At 41.3% G+C, this 25908-nt stretch overlaps 1 protein-coding gene across 1 annotated transcript in view; it reads left to right on the top strand.

The window, feature by feature from the left end:
- The window catches only part of LRBA (LPS responsive beige-like anchor protein), a 749089-nt gene that overhangs the window by 571799 nt on the left and 151382 nt on the right, over positions 1-25908 (top strand). Inside the window, exon 44 of the mRNA XM_077279308.1 lies at positions 23695-23835. Coding sequence (XP_077135423.1) covers positions 23695-23835 — 141 coding nt within the window. The remainder of the gene's footprint in view (positions 1-23694; positions 23836-25908) is intronic.

The following is a 25908-nucleotide window of genomic DNA, read 5'->3' as shown; positions in this document are numbered from 1 at the left end:
TACAGCAACATGCTGCTCTTTTTAATGCAGTGAAAATCATGGAACCTGGCCATGGACCTCCTAATGGAAGCAATGTCTAAAATTACAAAAGACAGCCATACTCTCTTTTGTGTACTCAATGCTCCTGGTTTGACTTTTCCTGGCTCTTTGTGCCAACCTGTATGTCCTTCTACAGCAGATGAGCCAACATGGACAGGTGACTTCTGCAGCCAATCGCAAGCTGTAGGAAGTCACAATCCTCAGCCACAAAATTCTGGAATGTTTTTATTTATGGTAGCTCAATTGCCTTAAGGTACCTTCGCACTGAACAACTTTCCAACGAGAACGACAACGATCCGTGACGTTGCAGCGTCTTGGATAGCGATCTCGTTGTGTTTGACACGCAGCAGCGATCTGGATCCCGCTGTGATATCGTTGGTCGGAGCTAGAAGGCCAGCACCTTATTTCGTCGTTAGGTCGGTGTGTATCGTCGTGTTTGACAGCAAAAGCAACGATGCCAGCAATGTTTTACAATGGTAACCAGGGTAAATATCGGGTTACTAAGCGCAGGGCCGCACTTAGTAACCCGATATTTACCCTGGTTACCATTGTAAAAGTAAAAAAAAACACTACATACTCACCTTCTGATGTCTGTCACGTCCCCCGGCGTCCGCGCTGCTGCTCAGAGCTTCCTGCACTGAATGTGTCAGTGCCGGCCGTAAAGCCGAGCACAGCGGTGACGTCACCGCTGTGCTCTGCCGGCCCTGACACATTCAGTGAAGGTAGCTCTGAGCAGCAGCGCGGACGCCGGGGGACGTGACAGACATCAGAAGGTGAGTATGTAGTGTTTTTTTTTTTTTTACATTTACATTGGTAACCAGGGTAAATATCGGGTTACTAAGCGCGGCCCTGCACTTAGTAACCCGATGTTTACCCTGGTTACCCGGGTGCTGCAGGGGGACTTCGGCATCGTTGAAGACAGTTTCAACGATGACGAAGTCGTTCCCCTTATCGTTGGTCGCTGGAGAGAGCTGTCTGTGTGACAGCTCCCCAGCGACCTAAACAGCGACGCTGCAGCGATCGGCTCGTTGTCTATATCGCTGCAGCGTCGCTGAGTGTGACGGTACCTTTAGTGAGGAAGACAAGTTGATAGTGTAAAGCTGTGTCTCAGACAAAAGTAGAGCACAAACCCTCATGAAAAGAAATGATTAAATTAATCAACTTAGAACAAAAAGCAGGGTAGGCTTACTACTTACTGTAGATAGGAGTAAAATATGTCAAGGTTAATGTGTTTTATTATCTTTGTATTAAAGCAGTTGTACTACCCAATTACATTTCTGTTACAAATGGGTTACAATGGTCTAAATTCTCAGCTTACCGAACTTCTGTTCTGCCCATGTCTTTGCCAAGCCTATTCGTGGCCTCTATTGTTTGCTGGTCCATTGTCAATATGGCTTGCTGACACATGACTACCGCAGCAATCACTGGCTGTGGAAAAAAAAATTGATGTGTGGACACCAGTGACACGACTTTGTAGGGTGGCAGGGACCAAGGAAGTGTCGGCAATGGAGCGCCAGGATATTAGTACGTTGAGCATTTCCATTCTACACCAATGTGAGGTGTGTGTGTGTGTGTATGTATGTATGTGTGTGTGTGTGTATATATATATATATATATATATATATATATATATATATACACATATACATATATATATATATATATATATATATATATATATATATATATATATATATATATATATATATATAGTACAGCCCAAACGTTTGGACACACCTTCTCATTTAAAGATTTCTCTGTATTTTCATGACTATGAAAATTTTAAATTCTCGCTGAAGGCATCAAAACCATGAATGAACACATGTGGATTTATATACTTAACAAAAAAGTGTGAAACTGAAAATATGTCTTAAATTCTAGGGTCTTCAAAGTAGCCACCTTTTGCTTTGATGACTGCTTTGCACACTCTTGGCATTCTCTTGATGAGCTTCAAGAGGTAGTCACCGGAAATGGCCTTCCAACAATCTTGGAGGAGTTCCCAGAGATGCTTAGCACTTGTTGGCCCTTTTGCCTTCACTCTGCGGTCCAGCTCACCCCAAACCATCTCGATTGGGTTCAGGTCTGGTGACTGTGGAGGCCAGGTCATCTGGCGTAGCACCCCATCACTCTCCTTCTTGGTCAAATAGCCCTTACACAGCCCGGAGGTGTGTTGGGGTCATTGTCCTGTTCAAAAATGAATGATGGTCCAACTAAGCGCAAACTGGATGGAATAGCATGCCGCTGCAAGATGCTGTGGTAGCCATGCTGGTTCAGTATGCCTTCAATTTTGAAAAAATCCCCAACAGTGTCACCAGCAAAGCACCCCCACACATCACACCACCTCCTCCATGCTTCACGGTGGGAACCAGACATGTAGAGTCCACCTTTTCTGAGTAGCACAAAGACACGGTGGTTGGAACCAAAGATCTCAAATTTGGTCTCATCAGACCAAAGCACAGATTTCCACTGGTTTAATGTCCATTCCTTTTGTTTTTTAGCCCAAACAAGTCTCTTCTGCTTGTTGCCTGTCCTTAGCAGTGGTTTCCTAGCAGCTATTTTACCATGAAGGCCTCCTGCACAAAGTCTCCTCTTAGCATTTGTTGTAGAGATGTGTCTGCTGCTAGAACTCTGTGTGGCATTGACCTGGTCTCTAATCTGAGCTGCTGTTAACCTGCGATTTCTGAGTCTGGTGACTCGGATAAACTTATCCTCAGAAGCAGAGGTGACTCTTGGTCTTCTTTTCCTGGGCCGGTCCTCATGTGAGCCAGTTTCTTTGTAGCGCTTGATGGTTTTTGCCACTGCACTTGGGGACACTTTCAAAGTTTTCCCAATTTTTCGGACTGACTGACCTTCATTTGTTAAAGTAATGATGGCCACTCGTTTTTCTTTACTTAGTTGCTTTTTTCTTGCCATAATACAAAATCTAACAGTCTATTCAGTAGGACTATCAGCTGTGTATCCACCAGACTTCTGCTCAACACAACTGATGGTCCCAACCCTATTTATAAGGCAAGAAATCCCACTTATTAAACCTGACAGGGCACACCTGTGAAGTGAAGACCATTCCCGGTGACTACCTCTTGAAACTCATCAAGAGAATGCCAAGAGTGTGCAAAGCAGTCATCAAAGCAAAAGGTGGCTACTTTGAAGAATAAGACTTATTTTCAGTTGTTTTCCACTTTTTTGTTAAGTATATAATTCGACATGTGTTAATTCACAGTTTTGATGCCTTCAGTGTGAATTTACAATTTTCATAGTCATGAAAATACAGAAAAATCTTTAAATGAAAAGGTGTATCCAAACTTTTGGTCTGTACTGTGTGTGTGTGTGTGTGTGTGTGTGTGTGTGTGTGTGTGTGTGTGTGTGTGTGTATGTATATATATTTATATATATGTATATATATATATATAGTTATGCATATATATATATATATATATAGTATAAATATATATATATATATATATATATATATATATTGTGTGTGTGTGTGAAGAAAAATAAAATAAATAAAAAAAAATAACAATAATGCTGGTGTTGGACAACTTTCTTTTTCCAACTTCTTTGTAAATTAGCAACTTTGGGCAAAATTCCTTCTTCCCAAATTCCCTAAATGACTATAGTATGAGCCTTCGGGCACTTGTTGGTAATGCAGTAGCTTTGTTGTTTTTTTCCTTACTACCAGCAGCATTTTTATTAATTGCAATAGGGACACAGGATAACCTCACACTCGCTGAGAACGAAGACCAAGTATTGCACATAAGCCAATTAACAATGACTAATAATAGGCTTTCCACTAGAAAATGTCAAATTTGACTATTCTAGATCAGGCAGCCCGTTGATGAATGTAATAGTGTGATCTTCTGACACTGTTGGTTTATTTGAATGTGGCTTTGGAAGGGCGAGAATCCGCTCTTCTGATTAGATAGCACGTGCACTTTCTGTTATATAAAACCGTCCCATCTTCCAAGCCATTTTTCAGGATACATTTTAGATTTAATCAGTATCTCCCCAAAATACTGTAGTGCCGCTAGGTAGAATGTATACGGTGTTCATCCTGAATCCAATTTCCAGACTACATTGATAGCGCATTGGATAGAGTAGATGCAAATCCCATCGTCTACCCTGTATTCTGTACTCTGTAGACATTTATAACACATCCCACCGATATGTCCTAAATGTTTTGCATGAGACCTCCTCATTAATTGCACCAGATTTGTCCTGTAGCTGTGGGTAATTCTCACCTGTATTATTTTACTTTAGTATTGGTGACTTTACTGCTTATAATGAACACATTGCAACCTTCCATCAGATGTATGAATGAATGTGCAGCGTACTGTAGGCTATAAAATGTGGGGGGCAGAGTAGTGCTCGGATATGGTGCTAGCAGAGTGTCTGGGAATCAAACGCATTATTCCAGCACGCCGAAGGCACTCGGTTGGCACCCGAGCATGCTGGGATAAAACCCTAGCAGAGCACGTTCACTCATCACTACAGCAGAGCTTGTGTTGCGTTATGTAATGGCGGTGATAGGTGGTCTCACGTTGAGTGTTGTGTGGGTGCACAAGGTCTCTACGGACACCACGGGGAGTCAGCCACAGAGGACTGGAGCAATCGTAAACTAAAACAGACTAGTAAAAAATAAATGTACGTAATCTGCACAGTTTAACCTCAACAAGGGAATTCAGCAGAACATAGCGGAACTAGTTTGCCGAAAGGAGATACTGTGTGTCGCCCCACAACAACCAATCAGAACTCGTCTTTCATCATTTAAATAGCTCTGGTAAATTGAAAGCCACATTGTGATTGGTTGCTATGGGCAAAGACGACTGTATCTTTTAGACAACGTTATACTTCTGGTCCCTTGTTTTCAGAGAATGTTCTGAATGGACATAGCCACTGTCATATTAATATCCACAAAAATGCTTATTAGCCACTTGCGTTATCCCTTCCACTCCAAAGGGTTAAACCACTGCATAATTAGACATACTGTGTCTTCAGGTTCCCCGCTCTGGTCGGTTTCTGCAGCGGATTTCCGAACGTCTCCTCCACAATGCTGCTAGTGTAATACGCAGCGGATGGTAAAGGGATTCCAGGCAAATGGCAAAGAGCAACTTTTGAAGACCAGATCTATGTATATTGTCTAATCTTACTTTACTGCAGCTGTGAATTGAATTCTAACCAATGCGATATTTAACCCTATCGTAACAATGTTTTTGTTGTCAGTAAATGGACATTTAAAGCCTAACAACCATAGGATATTAGAAGGCCACACATTTGGATGGGGATGTCAATAAGTACCTTACAATCTACATAATCATAATATTAAAGGGGTATCCCTTAAATAGCTTATATAAATTGTTCTCCTCCGATCTATAGGGACTGACCCTCAGCGATCCCAAGTGCAAGTTTCTGAAATCCAAGAAAAGCAGAGTCCCATCTTGATTGGAGCCGAGGTGCGCATGCTCAGCCCCCACTATTTTATAGTGTGCTGGACTACCTACCAGAAGAAGAGTACAATGCTCAGCTATTTCCGGCAGTACCATAGACAATGAATAGAATGGATGTCGTCATGCACATTTCTGCTCCATTCAGGACTGCTGCCCCCTTCTCAGGATCCCTGGGGGTCCCACCGGTCAGACCCCAGTGATCAGCATTGAATAAGACATCATTTACAGTAGGTTCTTCAAAGTGTGTTCTTATACATGTGGTGGCAGCTATTCCAATAAGTGAGAGGTGGAAGGAATGACTATCCTTACCGTTCATATTACTGTTCACATTGCCTTGATATTCTCCATGTCATTGAATAACCAGTAGTTAGAGGTAGGGGGAATGCCTATGGCTTATTATTTCTACATGAAGAAACTTCCCAGCCAGTTGTCTGTAACTGTTGCTGCAGTCTGTGGGTCCAGCTTTTCCCTTTTTCTGTATTTATGACTTCTTATATTCTGGATGACACCCCCAGTACAGACACAGGAGGGAGGCTGGGAGCTGAGGAATGAGAGAACTTGGAAGAGCTGTCTGTCTAGTATACAGACAAAGGCGAGATAAGAGACAGACCTGCATCTAGTGACTAAAGTGGAGACAGATTACAGTGAAATGAATTTCTCCAAGAGCCCAGAATATATACACTCCAGTCAGGTAAAGCTATACGGATGGTGCCGGGGTTAGGACCCTTTCTTGGTCTCGTCTGCAGCCTTAAAATATTTAATTATTATAATAATTCAGGGCAAAATAAATTTTTCCTCTAATAATCTGCTAACTGGAAAGTAGTTGCACAATGCCTCTGTGTAAATATGAAACGTAAAAGCATGGACAGCAGGGCGGCTAGAGTTACCCATGGATTCTATTAAAAAGTAAACATTTTTTTATTATAGAATATGCAATAATATAGAAAATCCACCGTTCGTTGGATTAAATAGAAAGGCCTTGAAAATCATTAATTGAGTACTAATTTCATTATGACAGAAAGCCCCATTTTCTGTAATAATGCAGTGACTATCGAGTGATATTATTTAGCAGCTGTCCATATTAAATATTGATGCCATTTGGCCTGTGTTCTTGCTGACGACATGGACTGGCTTTGTGATATTGCTCTTGTATGAAGACATTATTTACATCGCAGTCAGAGCGGCCTTGTCTATGTCACTGCGCACATATTTAGTGAAGGAATTCCTTTCTGCATGTGCTGCAGGAATATGGAAAACCTTCTCCAGCGCTTTCCACAGTGCGAATATTTTAGTTTTTTCCACTAATGTGATGCAATTTGTGTTTAATTTGTCTGTAAATCATAGATCCTAGGTTTGCATTCTGGATAATATTCTGTTGCAATTTGCATAAGTCTGAGCAGACCTTTCTACAGAGTGCCACGTGAGGGATTCCAGTGCTATCTCCAGATAAAATGGCGATCACACTATGTAGTAGCATACAGCGCTGGCCTGTGCAGTACATGGCTTACTGCGGCCATTTCCACTGAAGCTGCGTCCATGGAAGCATTTTGTGCTTCATGTTGTGAAGTGGCTTTGTACATTATTATTATTATTATTATTTATTTATATAACACCATTGATTCCATGGTGCTGTACATGAGAAGGGGTTACATACAAGTTACAGATATCACTTACAGTAAACAAAACTAACGACAGACTAATACAGAGGGGCGAGGACCCTGCCCTTGCGGGCTTACATTCTGCAGGATTATGGGGAAGGAGACAGTAGGTTGAGGGTTGCAGGAGCTCCGGTGTTGGTGAGGCGGTAGCTTCGGTAGTGATGAGGCAGCGGGGTCAGTGCAGGCTGTAGGCTTTCCTGAAGAGGTGGGTTCCAGAGGATGGGGGATATTCAGGAGAAGTCTTGGAGACGATTGGATGAGGAGCGAATAAGTGTGGAGGAGAGAAGGAGGTCTTGGGAGGACCGGAGATTACGTGAGGGAAGATATCGGGAGATTAGTTCAGAGATATATGGAGGAGACAGGTTATGAATGGCTTTGTAGGTCAGTATTAGTAATTTGAACTGGATACGCTGAGGGAATGGGAGCCAGTGAAGAGATTTGCAGAGGGGGGAAGCGGAGGAGTAGCGAGGAGAGAGATGGATTAGTCGAGCAGCAGAGTTAAGGATGGACTGGAGAGGTGCAAGGGTGTTAGCCGGGAGGCCGCAGAAAAGGATGTTGCAGTAGTCAAGGCGGGAGATGATGAGGGCATGCACAAGCATTTTAGTAGATTGAAGGTTGAGGAAAGGACTGATTCTGGAGATATTTTTGAGCTGGAGGCGACTGGAGGTGGAAAGACCTTGGATGTGCGGTTTGAAGGACAGGGCAGAGTCGAAGGTTACTCCGAGGCAGCGGACGTCTGGTACGGGGGAAAGCAGTATGTCATTGATTGTGATAGATAGGTCAGGTAAGGAAGATCTGTGGGATGGAGGAAAGATGATGAGTTCAGATTTGTCCACATTGAGTTTGAGGAAGCGAGAGGAGAAGAAGGAGGATATGGCTGATAGGCACTCTGGGATTCTGGACAGCAGAGCGGTGACGTCTGGGCCAGAGAGGTAGATCTGAGTGTCATCAGCATAGAGGTGGTACTGGAATCCATGGGACTTTGAGTTGTCCCAAGCCAAGTGTATAGATTGAGAAGAGTAGGGGTCCTAGAACAGAGCCTTGGGGGACTCCAACAGAGAGAGGGTGGGATGAGGAGGGAGAGGGAGACGCTGAATGTGCGGTTGGAAAGGTACGAGGCGATCCAGGATAGGGCGAGGTCTTTGATGCCAAAGGAGGAGAGGAGTACGTGCAGGCGGTGACATGGCTACAGACCTGCAGAGGTTACATAGACCCGAATACTTGCAGGGTGGGTACATGAACTGTTCTTCGCAATTGACATGTTATATTGTGCTATTGAATGTGTAGGAAATCTTAATTAATTTCTCTGTACAACTGAATGAGAATATACCAAAAAGTTGCTGAAGTTTTTCTGGGTAGAAGAGGCAGGTAGTTAGCAACTACCTGTCTGATAGTTCTTAGGCCCATAGTAAAAAAATAAATAAATAGTCCTGGATAACACCTTTTAAAGGGACTTTTAAAGGGACCTTTTAAAGCACAGGATGACTGATAAAATCAAGTACAAGCGCTCGGTGCTTCTTGGCGGGGCCAATCATTTATATTCACCTTTCCTCCTTATTGCTTTCCGTCTATCTCCACCCTTCTTTGGCCCCATGAAGCCAGAGCTGTCAATCAAAGAGGGGAGGATGGAGATATGGGGAAAACAATCAAGTGGGAAGGCGTATTTAAAAGGTTTACCCCCCATGAAGCACAGAGCAGCAGTATTCAGTGTGAAGACATTCTGTGTGCCTTTAAGTTTAAGGCTGCATATGATATAGATTTTACTTTTTTGTCTTTTCCCTGTGTACCAATTGTGGATTTAATGATTCCTCAAAGTCTATATTATCAGTGACATACTGCCAATAGCGCAGCCCACACTACTTCTTTTAGGGCATTTAGTTGAGGTGGAGTCTGCTCACTTCTCGTGACATTTGCCATTTATGTACAGTAAGACTGCCGTATTACTCACATTGCAATCCTCGGACTGGCCTTCGACTCTCTTGACCAAGGCATGACAGCTGCATAGAATTACATGCTGTCACGATCAGGTCAGTAAAGCAGACGGCCAGTCCGAGCATTGCAATATGATCCTCACGTGAGTAATACAATAGTCTTACCGCACCCACAAAATTACTTTTCAGAAGTTAAAGGTATAACTTGATTTTTCTCAGATCTTTGGTAAATTTGGCTTTTCAGCTCTTTGATCTTAGCATGCGAGAAAAGTCCATTAGTAAAGAAGTATTAATGAGCAGGCGTGATCAATGACAGGCTGACAAGGTTGCTGCATCATGTACTAGTTACCTGGAGACATTCCCCAAGAGGAGCTGCAATTAGGCTCCCGCTTCACAACACATTTCATCCACTTAGTGCAAGGAAATAAACAGTTAATTGATATTCTCTAATATGTTATTATCAATTAATTGTATCCCAGGCCTCCACTCCTCTGATTTTTGCCTCCCTAATTAAACAAAAAGAAAAAGGTTTAATTAAGCAGTCTAAAATATTTATAGTGTGGCTCTGATTCCGTGTACGACGCCCGAGCTTAGTAAACTGCTTTTACGGTGTATTAAAACATATCGGAATGGCCTCATCTTTTATAGCAGTTGTCAGGAAAATCTAGGCCAGCACTGTAAAATGTATTAGCCCAATACATTGTCTCCATTTTATTATGAGGAGGCTATGATGTACGGCTCTGTCAGTGCAGATCTATTGTTCGAGGGTTTGCACTATTTTCTCTGCCCTGCCATTAATTTATAGCAGTAAACAATATGTGGCCCTCCGACTGCAGCAAAGCAGAATCTTTTAATGAGGTGGATGTTATTACCACAATAAATCAGTGCATTCATGTTATGTATAATTCAAAGTGTGTATTCCCACTGTAAGCCCCCTGAGTAAGCGGATAGTGTGTCACTGTCAGAGCCCGGCTGCACCATTTTACTCCCGACTTATTTTTTATCTCGAGAACCTGGATTTGTGCTTTTTTGTTATTTTTCTTTCTTCAGCTGTAAATGAGGGTTTGAAGAATGTTCTATCCGGCATGAGAAACGGAACTATAGCAATTACACCAGGAATCAATAGTGCAGGTTCTGTGGCCGCATCGATCTGTGCAGGCTGCTGTTTTCACAAGAGGCAACAAAATCAGTCCTAATTGGTTTTAGTGGTATCTCCAAGAAGCGTAATTCTATAACCATTGATTAGAGGTGGGTGCGCAGTTCAAGAGCTCGGAGGCACAGAATCATTTGTTAAAATGCTGTGGGGAGAATTGCATTTGAGTATTTATTCTATTTCCCATTAACTCCCTGCTGTGCAGACTGATGGTTGCTGCATGTATCCTATAACTTAGCCTTAGCCAAGAGCTCGCACTGGCCAGTGTTGGGTTACTCACAGAATTGTTCCCTCTTATATTTATAGGTATTGGCCTATATCCTGCATTTCTGCTTTACATAAATATGTAAAATAATCCCGATGCTATTGAGATTTTCAGGCTCTGGCTAGTGTAAACCTAAACTCCATATAGAAAACAAAATTCACATCTATGTAATTCACAAGCCAGACCCCGCCGCCATCATCTGCAGCCCGGCAGACAAGACTAATGTCAACGATTAATGGTGAAAATCCCAAATCCCGTAAAAATAAGGCTTTGTAACCTGGAAGCTCCATTTATTATTACTGGGGAACAGTCGGAACTTACACATATGGTAGAATTTCTAATAACTAATCACTGATTCCATTAAAGTAGTCTGTGTTTTTTTTTCCCATTCGAGTCTATAAGAAAGGTTAGTGAAGCTTTTAAACTGTAAAAAGAACCGTCTAACATACAGAATATGCCTCTTATATTTTTAGGATGTCATTTACACTGAGCTCACGATCAATTTTTTATTTTTTTTATTTTGATGTGTTTTTTTGTAACATAGAAAAAGAATAATTTAGTAAGCAACAGTGAATCCATTCGATTCCGTTTTGCATCGGTTCTGTCAGATTTTAATCCTTAGCCTGGTCATTCCACCATGAACTTCGGTTGGTATTGGGGAATATTTTGGGGTCTGCACATATGGAGGGGTCTATATTATATAGGCTACATCATCTCGAACAGCTGCCTCTGAAGAAGAGCAGCGGCCATGATTGTTAACCATTTAATAGTCAATCTCTGACAGCAGTATTTAAATGGAAAATTAGCCTGTGCTCACGCATATTGGCTCCCTTTGACCCCCCGCCCACCACGATAGATTACCATGAATGCTGGGGACCGGTTGAAGGCCACAGTCACTTGGTACTCCTATGAAGCTAAGCCACAGTCTGAAACCCTGAATTTTACTTCATACTACAATGTTTTGATATCGCAGTATATATCGTAAGTAATGAAACACTGGGACTGAAAAAGGTGTTATTAAATGTTTAAAAAAAATTTCAGTTCACCACTTTTACTGCTGTTAAAAATCCACGTTCATAGAGTCTGAACTATGAAAATATAGAATTAATTAACCCTTACGATAAATGCCTTAAGGAGATGGGGAAAAAATCAAAACTCCAGAATTGCCTTCTTTTGGGTCACTTGTCTACCTTCAAAAAATGCAGTAAAAATTGGTCAAAACATTAGATGCGATAATGTGATATCATTTGATATCAGTGAAATATATCTGCTTGCCGCACACAAAAAACCCCACCTCACTCGGCTCAATCAAGAAAAATATAAAATTTTTACAGTTCTCGAAGACTAAACAACAGCGCAAAAATAAATTTTTTTAATGCAATTCTACATTTTTTTTCAGCATTTTAATAAAAAATAATCCATGCAGGTCTGGTATTGTAGATCTAAATCATGTATCCTGGTAATTCTTACCACACAATGGATGTAGAATAAAAAATGCCCCAAACAATGGCAATATTCAATTTTTCTTTCAGTTTCCTCTAAGTTAGAATTTTTTTTTTCTCATTACACTTTATGGCAAAATTATAGTCCCCCCCCCCCCGCCCCCAAGCAAAAAAATCCCCTCCTATTTCACTACTTTAATTCTTTATAAAAATACAAAAATTATGGCTCTTAGGATAAGGTGATGAAAAAACAAAAGTGCAAAAACTAAAAATTCTCTGGTCGTTAAAGGATTAATGTTTTACTAGCAGTTATGAGCTGTAGTCGATGATTTTCTGGTGTCCATATAGTGTGCCCATTTGGCCTCTGTTTGGGGATATGCATTGGAATGCCATTTAACTGGATAGAAAAGTGCTATAGCGTATGCTTACTGCAGAGAACCACGTATATACATGCGAGGGGTATTGATTTTATTCACTGTAATGACTTTTCTACTCTACAGATTATATGCAGCGTTCAAAAGTGTTTCTGTTCCTGTAGAAAAAAAAATTGCTTTCCTGTTCCGCAAACCGCAATTTCACAGCATCTCTTCCCATCTTGTTTATCTTGCGTTTTCAACCTTTTACGGTAATTATTTTTGGGGGGTTCAGAAATAGATAATCATATGGGGCCAATTCAGTAGATTATGGTGGATGATCCATAATTTATTTCAATGCCAATTTCATTCAGTTTTTTTTCAATGCAAGAATTATAGGTGGACACATTACCCTACAAAAAAAAAAGCCTTTGGAAATTTTTTGCTGAAGTTACAATCTTCACCTTTCATTAACTTTTTTCAATCACAAACTCAAGATAATATATAACCTTTTCTGCTAAATCATGGCGCGTGTACTTGTCAAAGTTAGGTAATTTGTTTCCATAGCTACACAATTTTTTCTTGTCTGCTAGAAATATTCAAGGCCAACTATTTATCACTAGATGGTGGCCCGATTCTAACGCATCGGGTATTCTAGAATATGTATGCAGTTTATTTATGAAGTTTTCAGAATAATGTAATTTATACAAAGGATTCGGCCGGCCGGGCGCGACCAGTTAGCAAGCGTGGTTCAAATTCCGCACCAATTCGCGGGCGGACTGCGACTGACGCTGATTGTTCGCTGCCGGGCGTGACCAATCAGTGAAGCCAGGGCCGGCTCCAGGTTTTTGAGGGCCCCGGGCGAAAGAGTTTCAGTGGGCCCCCCTCTTTCACATATACCACGATTCATGATGCACAGATACAGCAGAAAAATATAGCACAGCCAAGTAGCATATAACACAGCCCACGTAGTATATAACACAGCCCACGTAGTATATTGCCCAGCCACGTAGTATATAGAACAGATACATAGTATATAGCACAGACACGTAGTATATTGCCCAGAAACTTAGTATATTGCCCAGCCACGTAGTATATTGCCCAGCCACGTAGTATATTGCCCAGCCACGTAGTATATTGCCCAGCCACGTAGTATATAGCACAGACAGGTAGTATATTGCACAGCCATGTAGTATATTGCACAGCCATGTAGTATATAGCACAGAGACATAGTATATAACACTGCCCACGTAGTATAGAGCATAGCAATGTAGTATATTGCCCAGCTACGTAATATATACCACAGCCGCGTAGTATATTGCCCAGCCACGTACTATATACCACAGCCACGTTGTATATAGCACAGCCCACATAGTATATAGCACAGAGATGTAGTATATAACACAGCCCATGCAGTATCTAACACAGCCCACGTAGTATATAGCAATGTGGGGACCATATCCCTGTTAAAAAAAAGAATTAAAATAAAAAATAGTTATATACTCACCTTCCGTCGGCCCCCGGAGCCAGCCCATGCGTTTACCGATGCTCCTCGCGACGCTCCGATCCCAAGAGTGCGTTGCGGTCTCGCGAGATGATGTAGCGGTCTCGTGAGACCGCTACGTCATCATCTCGCGAGACCGCAATGCATGGACCGGGAGAGGCCTGGGCTGGATCCGGGGGCCGACAGAAGGTGAGTATATAATGATTTTTTTTTATTATTATTATTTTTAACATTAGATCTTATTACTATTGATGCTGCATAGGCAGCATCAATAGTAAAAAGTTGGTCACACTGGGTTAATAGCAGCGTTAACGGAGTGCGTTACACCGCAGCATAACGCGGTCCGTTAATGCTGCCATAAACCCTGTGTGAACGCTGGCTGGAGGGGCGTATGGAGCGGGCACTGATGGCAGGGGAGTAGGGAGCGGCCATTTCGCGTCCGCACTGTGCAGGTCGCTGATTGGTTGTGGCCGTTTGACCGTGATCATTCAGTGACTTGGGATTTCCGTGACAGACGGAAGTGACCCTTATAGAGTAGATTGCTTTATATAATCACCCTTGTTTTTCAAGTGTCTTTCAATGGTGGAGAAACACGTTGTGTACCTAGCGTGATTTGGTTCTTCTTATGCTACTGTGCTGAGAGCAGGGGAATAGTGTGGTAACCAGTTAGCGTACTTTTTACGTGATGGCTATGCACGGCCAAGCTTGTTAATTAGACTCGCCATTAAAGTAAGTTGAGAGAAGTCTTGGAGATGGAACCTTTGCAGATATACGGTAATCCTTTGAAAATGTGGTTGGGAATTCAGTGGTCTCTTTACATGATAATTAAGTAACTTGCATTCATTTACGTGAGAAATGCAAGGTTCACAGTTTTTGCCTTTCAAAATTGTACTGTATATTCTAAAAAAAAGTTTAATTTTGTGACCTAATGTTTTCCTATATCAATGCATAAAGGACTTTATAGTTCAGTTTCCTGGATCTCATGGGCTCTCACTACAGTGGCTTGCAAAAGTATTTATCCACTTAGCTTTTTACTTATTTTGTTACATTACAACCTTTGTATAAATATTTTTGTAATCCGATTTGTGTGATGCATCAGCACCAGAGTCTAAGTTGGTGAAGTGAGAAAAATATAGGCATAAATTAAAATTTATGGGATCAAAGAACATAAAATTGTCATGTGCATTTGTGTTCACCCTTTTGATATGAAAGGTCACAGATGTTGCAAAACAATTAACTCCTACCCCCCCCCCCCCCAGAGCTTTTTTCGGTTTTGCGCTTTTGTTTTTTGCTCCCCTCCTTCCCTGAGCCGTCATTTTTTTATTTTTCCATCAATATGGCCATGTGAGGGCTTATTTTTTGCGAGACGAGTTGTACTTCTGAAAGACACCATTTGTTTTACCATGTTGTGTACTAAAAAATGGGAAAAAAATTCCAAGTGCGGTGAAATTGCCAAAAAAAAGTGCAATCCCACACTTGTTTTTTTGTTTGCCATTTTTGCCAAGTTCGCTAAGTGCTAAAGCTGACCTGCCATTATGATTCTCCAGGTGATTATGAGTTCATCGACACCAAATATGTCTAGGTTATTTTTTTTATCTAAATGGTAAAAAAAAAAATTCCAAACTTTGCTTAAAAAAAATGCTCAATTTTCCGAGACCCGTAGCGGCTCAATTTTTTGTGACCTTGGGTTTGGTGAGGGCTTATTTTTTGAGTGCCGAGCTGGCGTTTTTAATGATACAATTTTGGTGCAGATACGTTCTTTTGATCGCCCATTATTGCATTTTAATGCAATGTCACGGCGACCAGAAAAATGTGATTCTGGCATTCTGAATTTTTTTCTCCCTATGCCGCTAGCGATCAGGTTAATTCTTTTTTTTTTTTTTTTTTATTGATCGGGCGATTCTGAACGCAGCGATACCAAATGTGTTTAGGTTTGATTTTTTTTTTTTCTATTGTTTTATTTTGAATGGAGCGAAAGGGGGGTGATTTGAACTTTTATATTTATTTTTTCATATTTTTTAAAACATTTTTTTTTTTACTTTTGCCATGCTTCAATAGCCTCGAGAGGCTAGAAGCTGGCATAGCCTGATCGGCTCTGCTACATAGGAATGATGCTCAGATCGCTCCTATGTAGCTAAATTACAGCATTGCTTTGAAAAATGTTTAGAATTGAGTCCTCAGTGGTTGATACCTTTTAATGGCTAACTGAAAAGATGGTAACAAATTGCAAGCTTTCGAGACTACTCAGGTCTCTTCATCAGGCATAGACTAATACAAATTCTGAAGAATCACATATTTATGCACAACATAGCACAGAACAAAAAAAAAAAAAAAACATGGATAAGACAGGTGGCATGAAGCAGAATTACCATGAGTGATAAACAGTTATGTCCATAAATGTTGGGCCAGTTCTTAGATAAGGACTGTTTTATTGTCCTGATTGGGGTCTCTGTTGTGATGACCCCTTATAGTCTGAGGGGCAAGTTCCTTAGTTGATGTAAAAAGACATAAATCCATGCAACACATTCATTCCACCACTAAGACAGTCAAAGGTCGTCATCAGTTTATATTCCCAGACTCTTCTGTCTCTCTGAGTTTTGAAGTTACCTTTCAATACAAGTAATTTCATGTCCATAATGCTATCATTTGGGAGACAAAAATGTATTGCCACAGGTAGATCCATTCTTTTTTCTCTTATTGTATGGCGGTGAGAATTCATTCTTGTTCTAAGCTTTTGCCCTGTCTCCCCCACATACAGACCCCCAACCACTGAGGACTAAACATTTTTCAGAGTTTGACAGTGGCATTTAACCCCTTTACCCCCAAGGGTGGTTTGCACGTTAATGACCTGGCCAATTTTTACAATTCTGACCACTGTCCCTTTATGAGGTTATAACTCTGGAACGCTTCAACGGATCCCGGTGATTCTGACATTGTTTTCTCGTGACATATTGTACTTCATGATAGTGGTAAAATTTCTTTGATATTACCTGCGTTTATTTGTGAAAAAAATGGAAATTTGGCGAACATTTTGAAAATTTTCGCAATTTTCCAACTTTGAATTTTTATGCAATTAAATCACAGAGATATGTCACACAAAATACTTAAGTAACATTTCCCACATGTCTACTTTACATCAGCACAATTTTGGAACCAAATTTTTTTTTTTTAAGGAAGTTATAAGGGTTAAAAGTTGACCAGCAATTTCTCATTTTTACAACACCATTTTTTTTTAGTGACCACATCTCATTTGAAGTCATTTTGAGGGGTCTATATGATAGAAAATAACCAAGTGTGACACCATTCTAAAAACTGCACCCCTCAAGGTGCTCAAAACCACATTCAAGAAGTTTATTAACCCTTCAGGTGTTTCACAGGAATTTTTGGAATGTTTAAATAAAAATGAACATTTAACTTTTTTTCACAAAAATTTAATTCAGCTCCAATTTGTTTATTTTTCCAAGGGTAACAGGAGAAAATGGACCCCAAAAGTTGTTGTACAATTTGTCCTGAGTACGCTGATACCCCATATGTGGGGGTAAACCACTGTTTGGGCGCATGGCAGAGCTCGGAAGCGCCATTTGACTTTTCAATGCAAAATTGACAGGAATTGAGATGGCACGCCATGTTGCGTTTGGAGAGCCACTGATGTGCCTAAACATTGAAACCCCCCCACAAGTGACACCATATTGGAAAGTACACCCCCTAAGGAACTTATCTAGATGTGTGGTGAGCACTTTGACCCATTAAGTGATTCACAGAAGTTTATAATGCAGAGCCGTAAAAATAAAAAATCATATTTTTTCACAAAAATGATCTTTTCGCCCCCAATTTTTTATTTTACCAAGGGTAAGAGAAGAAATTGGACCCCAAAAGTTGTTGTACAATTTGTCGCTGATGCCCCATATGTGGAGGTAAACCACTGCTTGGGCGCATGGGAGAGCTCGGAAGGGAAGGAGCGCCGTTTGACTTTTCAATGCAAAATTAACAGGAATTGAGATGGGACGCCATGTTGCAATTGGAGAGCCCCTGATGTGACTAAACATTGAAACCCCCCACAAGTGACACCATTTTGGAAAGTAGACCCCCTAAGGAACTCATCTAGATGTGTTGTGAGAGCTTTGAACCCCCAAGTGTTTCACTACAGTTTATAACGCAGAGCCGTGAAAATAAAAATAAAAAAATTTCCACAAAAATTATTTTTTTAGCCCCCAGTTTTGTATTTTTCCAAGGGGTAACAGTTGAAATTGGACCACAAAAGTTGTTGTGCAATTTGTCCTGAGTACGCTGATACCCCATATGTGGGGGGGAACCACCGTTTGAGCGCATGGCAGAGCTCGGAAGGGAAGGAGCGTCATTTGGAATGCAGACTTAGATGGATTGGTCTGCAGGCGTCACATTGCGTTTGCAGAGCCCCTAATGTACCTAAACAGTAGAAACCCCCCACAAGTGACCCCATATTGGAAACTAGACCCCCCAAGGAACTTATCTAGATGTTTTGTGAGAACTTTGAACCCCCAAGTGTTTCACTACAGTTTATAACGCAGAGCCGTGAAAATAAAAAATCTTTTTTTTCCACAAAAATTATTTTTTAGCCCCCAGTTTTGTATTTTCCCAAGGGTAACAGGAGAAATTGGACCCCAAAAGTTGTTGGCCAATGTGTCCTGAGTACGCTGATACCCCATATGTTGGGGTAAACCCCTGTTTGGGCGCACGGGAGAGCTCGGAAGGGAAGGAGCACTGTTTTACTTTTTCAACACAGAATTGGCTGGAATTGAGATCGGATGCCATGTCGCGTTTGGAGAGCCCCCGATGTGCCTAAACAGTAGAAACTCCCCCAATTATAACTGAAACACTAATCCAAACACATCCCTAACCCTAATCCCAACGGTAACCCTAACCACACCCCTAACCCTGACACACCCCTAATCCCAACCCTATTCCCAACCGTAAATGTAATCCAAACCCTAACTTTAGCCCCAACCCTAACTGTAGCCCCAACCCTAACTGTAGCCTTAACCCTAGCCCCAACCCTAACCCTAGCCCTAACAATAACCCTAATGGGAAAATGGAAATAAATACATTTTTTTAATTTTTCGCTAACTAAGGGGGTGATGAAGTGGGGTTTTTTACTTTTATAGCGGGTTTTTTAGCAGATTTTTATGATTGGCAGCCGTCACACACTGAAAGACGCTTTTTATTGCAAAAAAACTTTTTTGCGTTACCACATTTTGAGAGCTATAATTTTTCCATATTTTGGTTCACAGAGTCATGTGAGGTCTTGTTTTTTGCGGGACGAGTTGACGTTTTTATTGGTGACATTTTCAGGCACCTGACATTTTTTGATCACTTTTTATTCTGATTTTTGTGAGGCAGAATGACCAAAAACCAGCTATTCATGAATTTCTTTTGGGGGAGGCGTTTATACCATTCTGCGTTTGGTAAAATGGATAAAGCAGTTTTATTCTTCGGGTCAGTACGATTACAGCGATACCTCATTTATATCATTTTTTTATGTTTTGCTGCTTTTATACGATAAAAACTATTTTATAGAAAAAATTATTATTATTTTTGTATCGCTTTATTCTGAGGACTATAACTTTTTTATTTTTTCTTTGATGACGCTGTATGGCGGCTCGTTTTTTGCGGGACAAGATGACGTTTTCAGCGGTACCATGGTTATTTATATTCGTCTTTGTGATCGCGTGTTATTCCACTTTTTGTTTGGCAGTATGATAATAAAGCGTTGTTTTTTGCCTCGTTTTTTTTTTTTTTTTTTTTACGGTGTTCACTGAAGGGGTTAACTAGTGGGACAGTTTTATAGGTCTGGTCGTTACGGACGCGGCGATACTAAATATGTGTACTTTTATTGTTTTTTTTTATTTGAATAAATGTATTTATAGGAAAAAAAAAATTATTTTGGGTTTTTTTTTTTTAATTTTCATTACACATGTGAATATTTTTTTTTTTACACTATAACATTGACCCGGGGGGAGGGGCATCATGTTATAGTGTAAGATCGCCGATCTGACACTTTGCTGTGCACTGTGTCAGATCGGCGATCTGACGTGCACAGCCCCTGGAGGCTTCCCGGCGCCTGCTCTGAGCAGGCACTGTGAAGCCACCTCCCTGCAGGACCCGGATGCCGCGGCCATCTTGGATCCGGGCCTGCTGCAGTGAGGAGGAGGTAAGAGACCCTCGGAGCAACACGATCACATCATACGGTGGTCATACGGGCCTACCCCACCTCGACAGGATAGTACGTCTAATGTCAGAAAGGGGTTAACTAGTTAATAGGTGCGGGAGGATCGTCATTCTGCCCGCACCTGTTGCGGGCACATGTCAGCTGTTCAAAACAGCTGACATGTCCCGACTTTGATGCTGGCTCACTGCTGGAGCCCGCATCAAAGCGGGGTCTCTGCCATCTGACATACTATTCCGTTCGATTGCAAAAAGGGGTTAAGCAATGGTAACCACTAGCCAAACAACACCATGAAGACCAAGGAGATTTACAAACAAATCAGGGACAAAGTGGTTGAGAAGTACAAGTCCCAACCTCTGGTGATCCCCCAGAGCACCATCAAATCCATTCTCATTAAATGGAAAGAACATGCAACCACAAAAAACCTGCAAAGAGAGGGCTGGCCACCAAAACTCTAATGCCCTCCTTGCCCACACTGAATCTGAAAGGCAGCACAGAGACCAAAGGTAACCCTGAAAAAGCTGCAGAGTTCTCAAGCAGAGACTGGAATATCTGTCTATTCAATCACAATACACCGTACACTCCATAAAGGTGGCCTTTATGGAAGAGTGGGCAGAAAAAAGCCTTTACTTATATAAAAAAAAAAAAAAATGTATGGATCAATTTGAGTTTGCCAAACAGATATATGGGAGAATCCACAATTGTATTGAGGAAAGTGCTGTGGTCAGAATAGACCAAAATTAAAATTTTTGGCCACCAAGGTAACCACTATATCTGGCGCCAAAGTAACACAGCTCATCACTGCAAGAACACCATCCCCACAGTGAAAAATGATGGTGGCAGCATCATGCTGTGGGGATGTTTTTCAGCAGCAGGGAAAGGGGAAATGGTCAGAGTCAAGGGGGGAGATGGATGGTTCGAAATACAGGAATATTCTTTGCCAAAGCTGTTAGTCTGTCAGAGATTTGAGACTGGGATAAAGGTTCACCTTCCAACAAGACAACTACCCAAAGCATGCCGCAAAAGGAACACTCGAGTGGTTTAAGGCTATGTGCACACGTTGCGGATTAGGCTTAAGAATTTCTGGTGCGGATTCTGTCTCTCCTGGCAGAAAACGCACCTGCGTTTTTTTTCTGCGGTTCCGCAGTGTTTTTTGTGCATTTTTGCTGCGGTTTTCTTGCGGATTTGCTGCGTTTTTTACCCCTGCGGTTTTCTATAATGGAATGGGTACAAAAATGCTGCAGATTCACAAAAAAGAAGTGACATGCTACTTCTTTTAAACCGCAGCGTTTCCACAGCGGATTTTCCGCAAAGTGTGCACAGCATTTTTTTTTCTCATTGATTTACATTGTACTGTAAATCAATTGCGGATCTGCAGCGTTTCTGTACTACAAAAAACGCTGCGGATCCACAGAGAATCCGCAACGTGTGCACATACCCTAAAGGAGAATGTGTAAGTGTTTTGGAGTGGCCTGATCAAAGCCCGGACCTTAATCCAATTGAGAAACTGTGGTCAGACTTGAAGACTGCTGTTCACCAGAGGAAACCATCTAAAGGTACTGTTACACTAAACGACTTACCAACGATCACGACCAGCGATATTACCTGGCCGTGATCGTTGGTAAGTCGTTGTGTGGTCGCTGGGGAGCTGTCACACAGACAGCTCTCTCCAGCAACCAACGATCAGGGGAACGACTTCGGCATCGTTGAAACTGTCTTCAACGATGCCGAAGTCCCCCTGCAGCACCCGGGTAACCAGGGTAAACATCAGGTTACTAAGCGCAGGGCCGCGCTTAGTAACCCGATATTTACCCTGGTTACCATTGTAAAAGTTAAAACAAAAAAAACCCACTACATACTCACATTCTGATGTCTGTCACGTCCCCCGCCGTCAGCTTCCCGCACTGACTGTCAGTGCCGGCCGTAAAGCAGAGCTTTAGATGCTCCATGCCGTTCATTATGGCCCCATAGCTGTGCCATATAGTGCTCTGCACCGTTCATTATTGCCCCATAGCTGTACCATAGAAAGCTGTGCCATATAGTGCTCTGCACTGTTCATTATTGCCCCATAGCTGTGCCATATAGTGCTCTGCACCGTTCATTATTGCCCCATAGATGTACCATAGAAAGCTGTGCCATATAGTGCTCTGCACCGTTCATTATTGCCCCATAGCTGTGCCATATAGTGCTCTGCACCGTTCATTATTGCCCCATAGATGCTCCATAGAAAGCTGTGCCATTGCTGCTGCTGCAGGGGGAGCGTCAGGATCGCCGGGACTAGGTAAGTATGCCTCAGCGCCCTCTCCCCCTCACCCGCCGACCCTGCCGCCGACCGTGACTCGAGTATAAGCCGAGAGGGGCACTTTCAGCCCAAAAATTTGGGCTGAAAATCTCGGCTTATACTCGAGTATATATGGTATATAGGTTTTCAGTAGCCAATCACATTTTGGAGCCTCCCAGAGGCGTTTTTTAAAAACCGGATCTGTCAAAAAACGGATAAACAAGGATGCGAAACGGATCCGGTTTTTCCTCGGATCCGGCAGATAACCAGATCCATTTCTTCAGTTTTCCACATTTTACGTCGGTTCGACGCCGGAATCGGCATGACGGCAAAAACCTGATGTGTGAAAGTAGCTTAACTTGAAGGTTAGGTGGTTTCCAGTTTTGCCTTGAGGAATGGGCAAAAATCCCAGTGGAAAGCTCAGAGACTTAACCCAAGCGACTTGCAGCTGTAATTGCTGCACAATGACGCTCTACAAAGTACTGTCTTTAAGGGGGTCAATAGTTATGCACACTGAAGTTTTCAGTGATGTCTCTTTGTTGTTTACTTCATAATTAAAAATAAAACCAAATGTTCACAGTTGTAGGCTTGTTCTTTATATGAACTGATGCACACCCTCAGAAAAAAGTGAAGTTCCAGGTTGTGAGGTAGCAAAACATGAAAAATGCCAAGGGGTGAATACTTTCGAAAGCCACTGTATGTCCTGCAGTGAAGGTTATTGGAAATTTTGCTTCGATTCACTGCTTTTTTGGCAACGAGACCTGATTTTCAGTAATGGTTTTACTACATTCATTATCCTTTTTGAGGTTACATATACTTAAGATAATAATAATAATCTTTATTTTTATATTGCGCTAACATATTCCGCAGCACTTTACAGGTTGCACACATTATTATCGCTGTCCCCGATGGGGCTCACAATCTAAATTCCCTATCAGTATGTCTTTGGAATGTCGGAGGAAACCGGAGTACCCGGAGGAAACCCACGCAAACACGGGGAGAACATACAAACTCTTTGCAGATGTTGTCCTTGGTAGGATTTGAACCCAGGACCCAGCGCTGCAAGGCTGCAGTGCTAACCACTGAGCCACAGTGCCGCCTGATGTACAGTATCAATACATACTTGTACCTAAAACCGTATTTCCCATGTAGAATCATGTCTCTGTCTTGAATAACATTCCCTCCTGGGATTAATTATGTTCTGCTTTTTGTAGCTTTGAGTCTGGACTGTCACTTTATGATCTTCAGTTGTCTTGCTGACGTCTCTGGGGAGCCATCTCTCTAGTCTTGTCACTCCTTTGTCACTATGTATGCAATTGCTAGTCATGTTAGGCCTCTTCAGCAAACAATCTAGTATTGTTTTTGTTTAAATGTAACACTGTTTTTATTTGTAAAACAGAATCTCTTTATCTCTTCCAGCCTGTTGGAGCTCTGAATCCCAAACGCGCAGCCTACTTTACAGAGCGCTATGAGACCTGGGAGGATGAACAGGTTCCAAGGTTTCACTACGGCACCCATTACTCTACTGCTAGCTTTGTACTCAGCTGGCTTTTAAGAATCGTAAGTTAATTTTTGGATTCCTATTCAAAGACAACTGTCATTTTATAAAGTGCAGTACTCAAATATGCTTATTTCTGTTAACCTGCCTCATGTTTAAGGTGACTGTAGAAAAATGTTAACCGTAATACAATGTATGAAATTTCTTCTCGAATAACATTTTTGTGTTCATACTTAGAGAATGTGAGCTCTTGATGACCACCAAGTAATTTAATGGTTTTCTAGTTTTAGAGTAAGGATGGTCAAGCGCGATGCCCTTCAAACAGATGATTGCTGGCAGTTCTGGAAATTGACTTGCCACCAGTTGGATTGCGATGGCCAGTTCTAAGGATAGACCATCAGTGTTCTGAGCTTTGAAATCCCCTCTTATAAAGATATTCCCCACTGTAAACAAAAAAAAAGTCTACTTTGTCAATGACTGCATGCTCCATTCATGGACAACACAAACCACCAGTTTCTTTTGCCAGATAATGGTTTTTGTGATCATACATTTCCCTACTTAAAGGACTTTATTGGTCTACTTTATGAACTCCACTTTAAGTTTTCATGTATGCGCAACGGAAAATCAGCTCTGTCCCACTGCTGTTTTTGAGTTGTGATCATCTTTGCGGCAGGTGAACAAACACATGTTATTGTTGTCTCGTGTATAAGACTAATCTAAGACTTTTTTCCCTGTATCATCGCATAAGCGCCATTCATTTGAAAGGCTGTCCATGTAAAAAATATATATATTTTTTTTATTGAAGAGCTGCAATGTTTTAATTTTTTTTGTATTTTTAGATAGAAAAATAACTAAATTGTTGTTATGTTTGTGCATTTGTAACCTGTTAATTCTGTAGATGCTGTGCTCCTTAGACACCTCTTCTCGGGTCCTTTGTTCTAGTATTTTTGTTGCTTAAGTTCTTCATTTGCATAGCTGTATCGCCAGTGTCATTTATCTGTTCCTAATAATGCTAGGCAACCATATTAAGGCTCTTCTGTAATGCGTTGGTGTTTGGTGGATTAATCAGGAATTGTGTTTATTGATAGCATGTTGGTTTACAATAATGTATGTTTCTGTTAAACCGAAGAGCTAATTCATCTAGAAGAAAGTAATTTCTACAGGAGAGCATTAGCAGTATACCATTAATTAAAGCTTGTTAGAATGGTACAAGCAGACATAAATCCTTGATATAATTTATGGGTCCTTGCTAATTTTAGGCAATTATCTACTAATATGGGCTTAAGTGTTCTTTAACTAAGGAAAGGCTTTCCATAAAGCATAAAGAAAATCCAATGAAGGAAAATCAAGGAAGATTTCTTTTCAACAAATATAAGTAATGATGCAAATAAAAATCTTAATGATACATATTGGGGGAATGCAGATGTCTACAACCACATCATCAGTAAGCACGAGTCACACGGTTCCTGTGGCAGCCATACATGGTAATCTTATAAAACTGCTGCCACCACGTGAACACTGTGCGCCAATCACATTTTAATGGCTTTGATTCAGATGTTAAATTATGAAAATTCGATCACTTCAAATACTTCTGTAATCAACTGTGTATACAAAAAGCTATACAGTTGGCCAAAGAGCGTGGCTGTGCAATATAGGGCAGTTAGAGTATGAGCCATATTAGGGACAGGGTTACATATGCTATTATGCTACCTAACTAATTGGAAATATGAGGTAGATTTTAAAACACTTGTTTGTTCTCAAATTGAAAATGGAACCCAGACAAGCAAGACAGAAGAAGAGACCCAAAGGTCTCTTCTTCTGTCTAATCACAACTTATTGATCTATCTATCCCCAGGATAGGTCGAAAATATCAGTTCGTCGGGATTCCAACACAGGCACTGCCACTGATCAGCAGCTACTCGCTCTGGTTGCTGCCAGATGTCAATCATTGAAATGAAGCTCCTATGTGCTCCATTTACTCTGTACTGCAGAACTGCGCCTATTACCAAGAATAGCTGTAATGCAGTATCTGGCTATGAGTAAATTAAAAAGCCTTTTACCGCTCAACTCTCCACTCTGTCCATGGCTGTCATCCCAGGAGAATCCAATAAGTAGTAAAAAATCCATCACCAAGA

The sequence above is a fragment of the Ranitomeya variabilis genome, chromosome 1, assembly GCF_051348905.1.
Source record: "Ranitomeya variabilis isolate aRanVar5 chromosome 1, aRanVar5.hap1, whole genome shotgun sequence".
Taxonomy (NCBI): domain Eukaryota; kingdom Metazoa; phylum Chordata; class Amphibia; order Anura; family Dendrobatidae; genus Ranitomeya; species Ranitomeya variabilis.
Note: the sequence above shows the minus strand (reverse complement) of the source record. Positions and strands in the feature narration are given on the sequence as shown.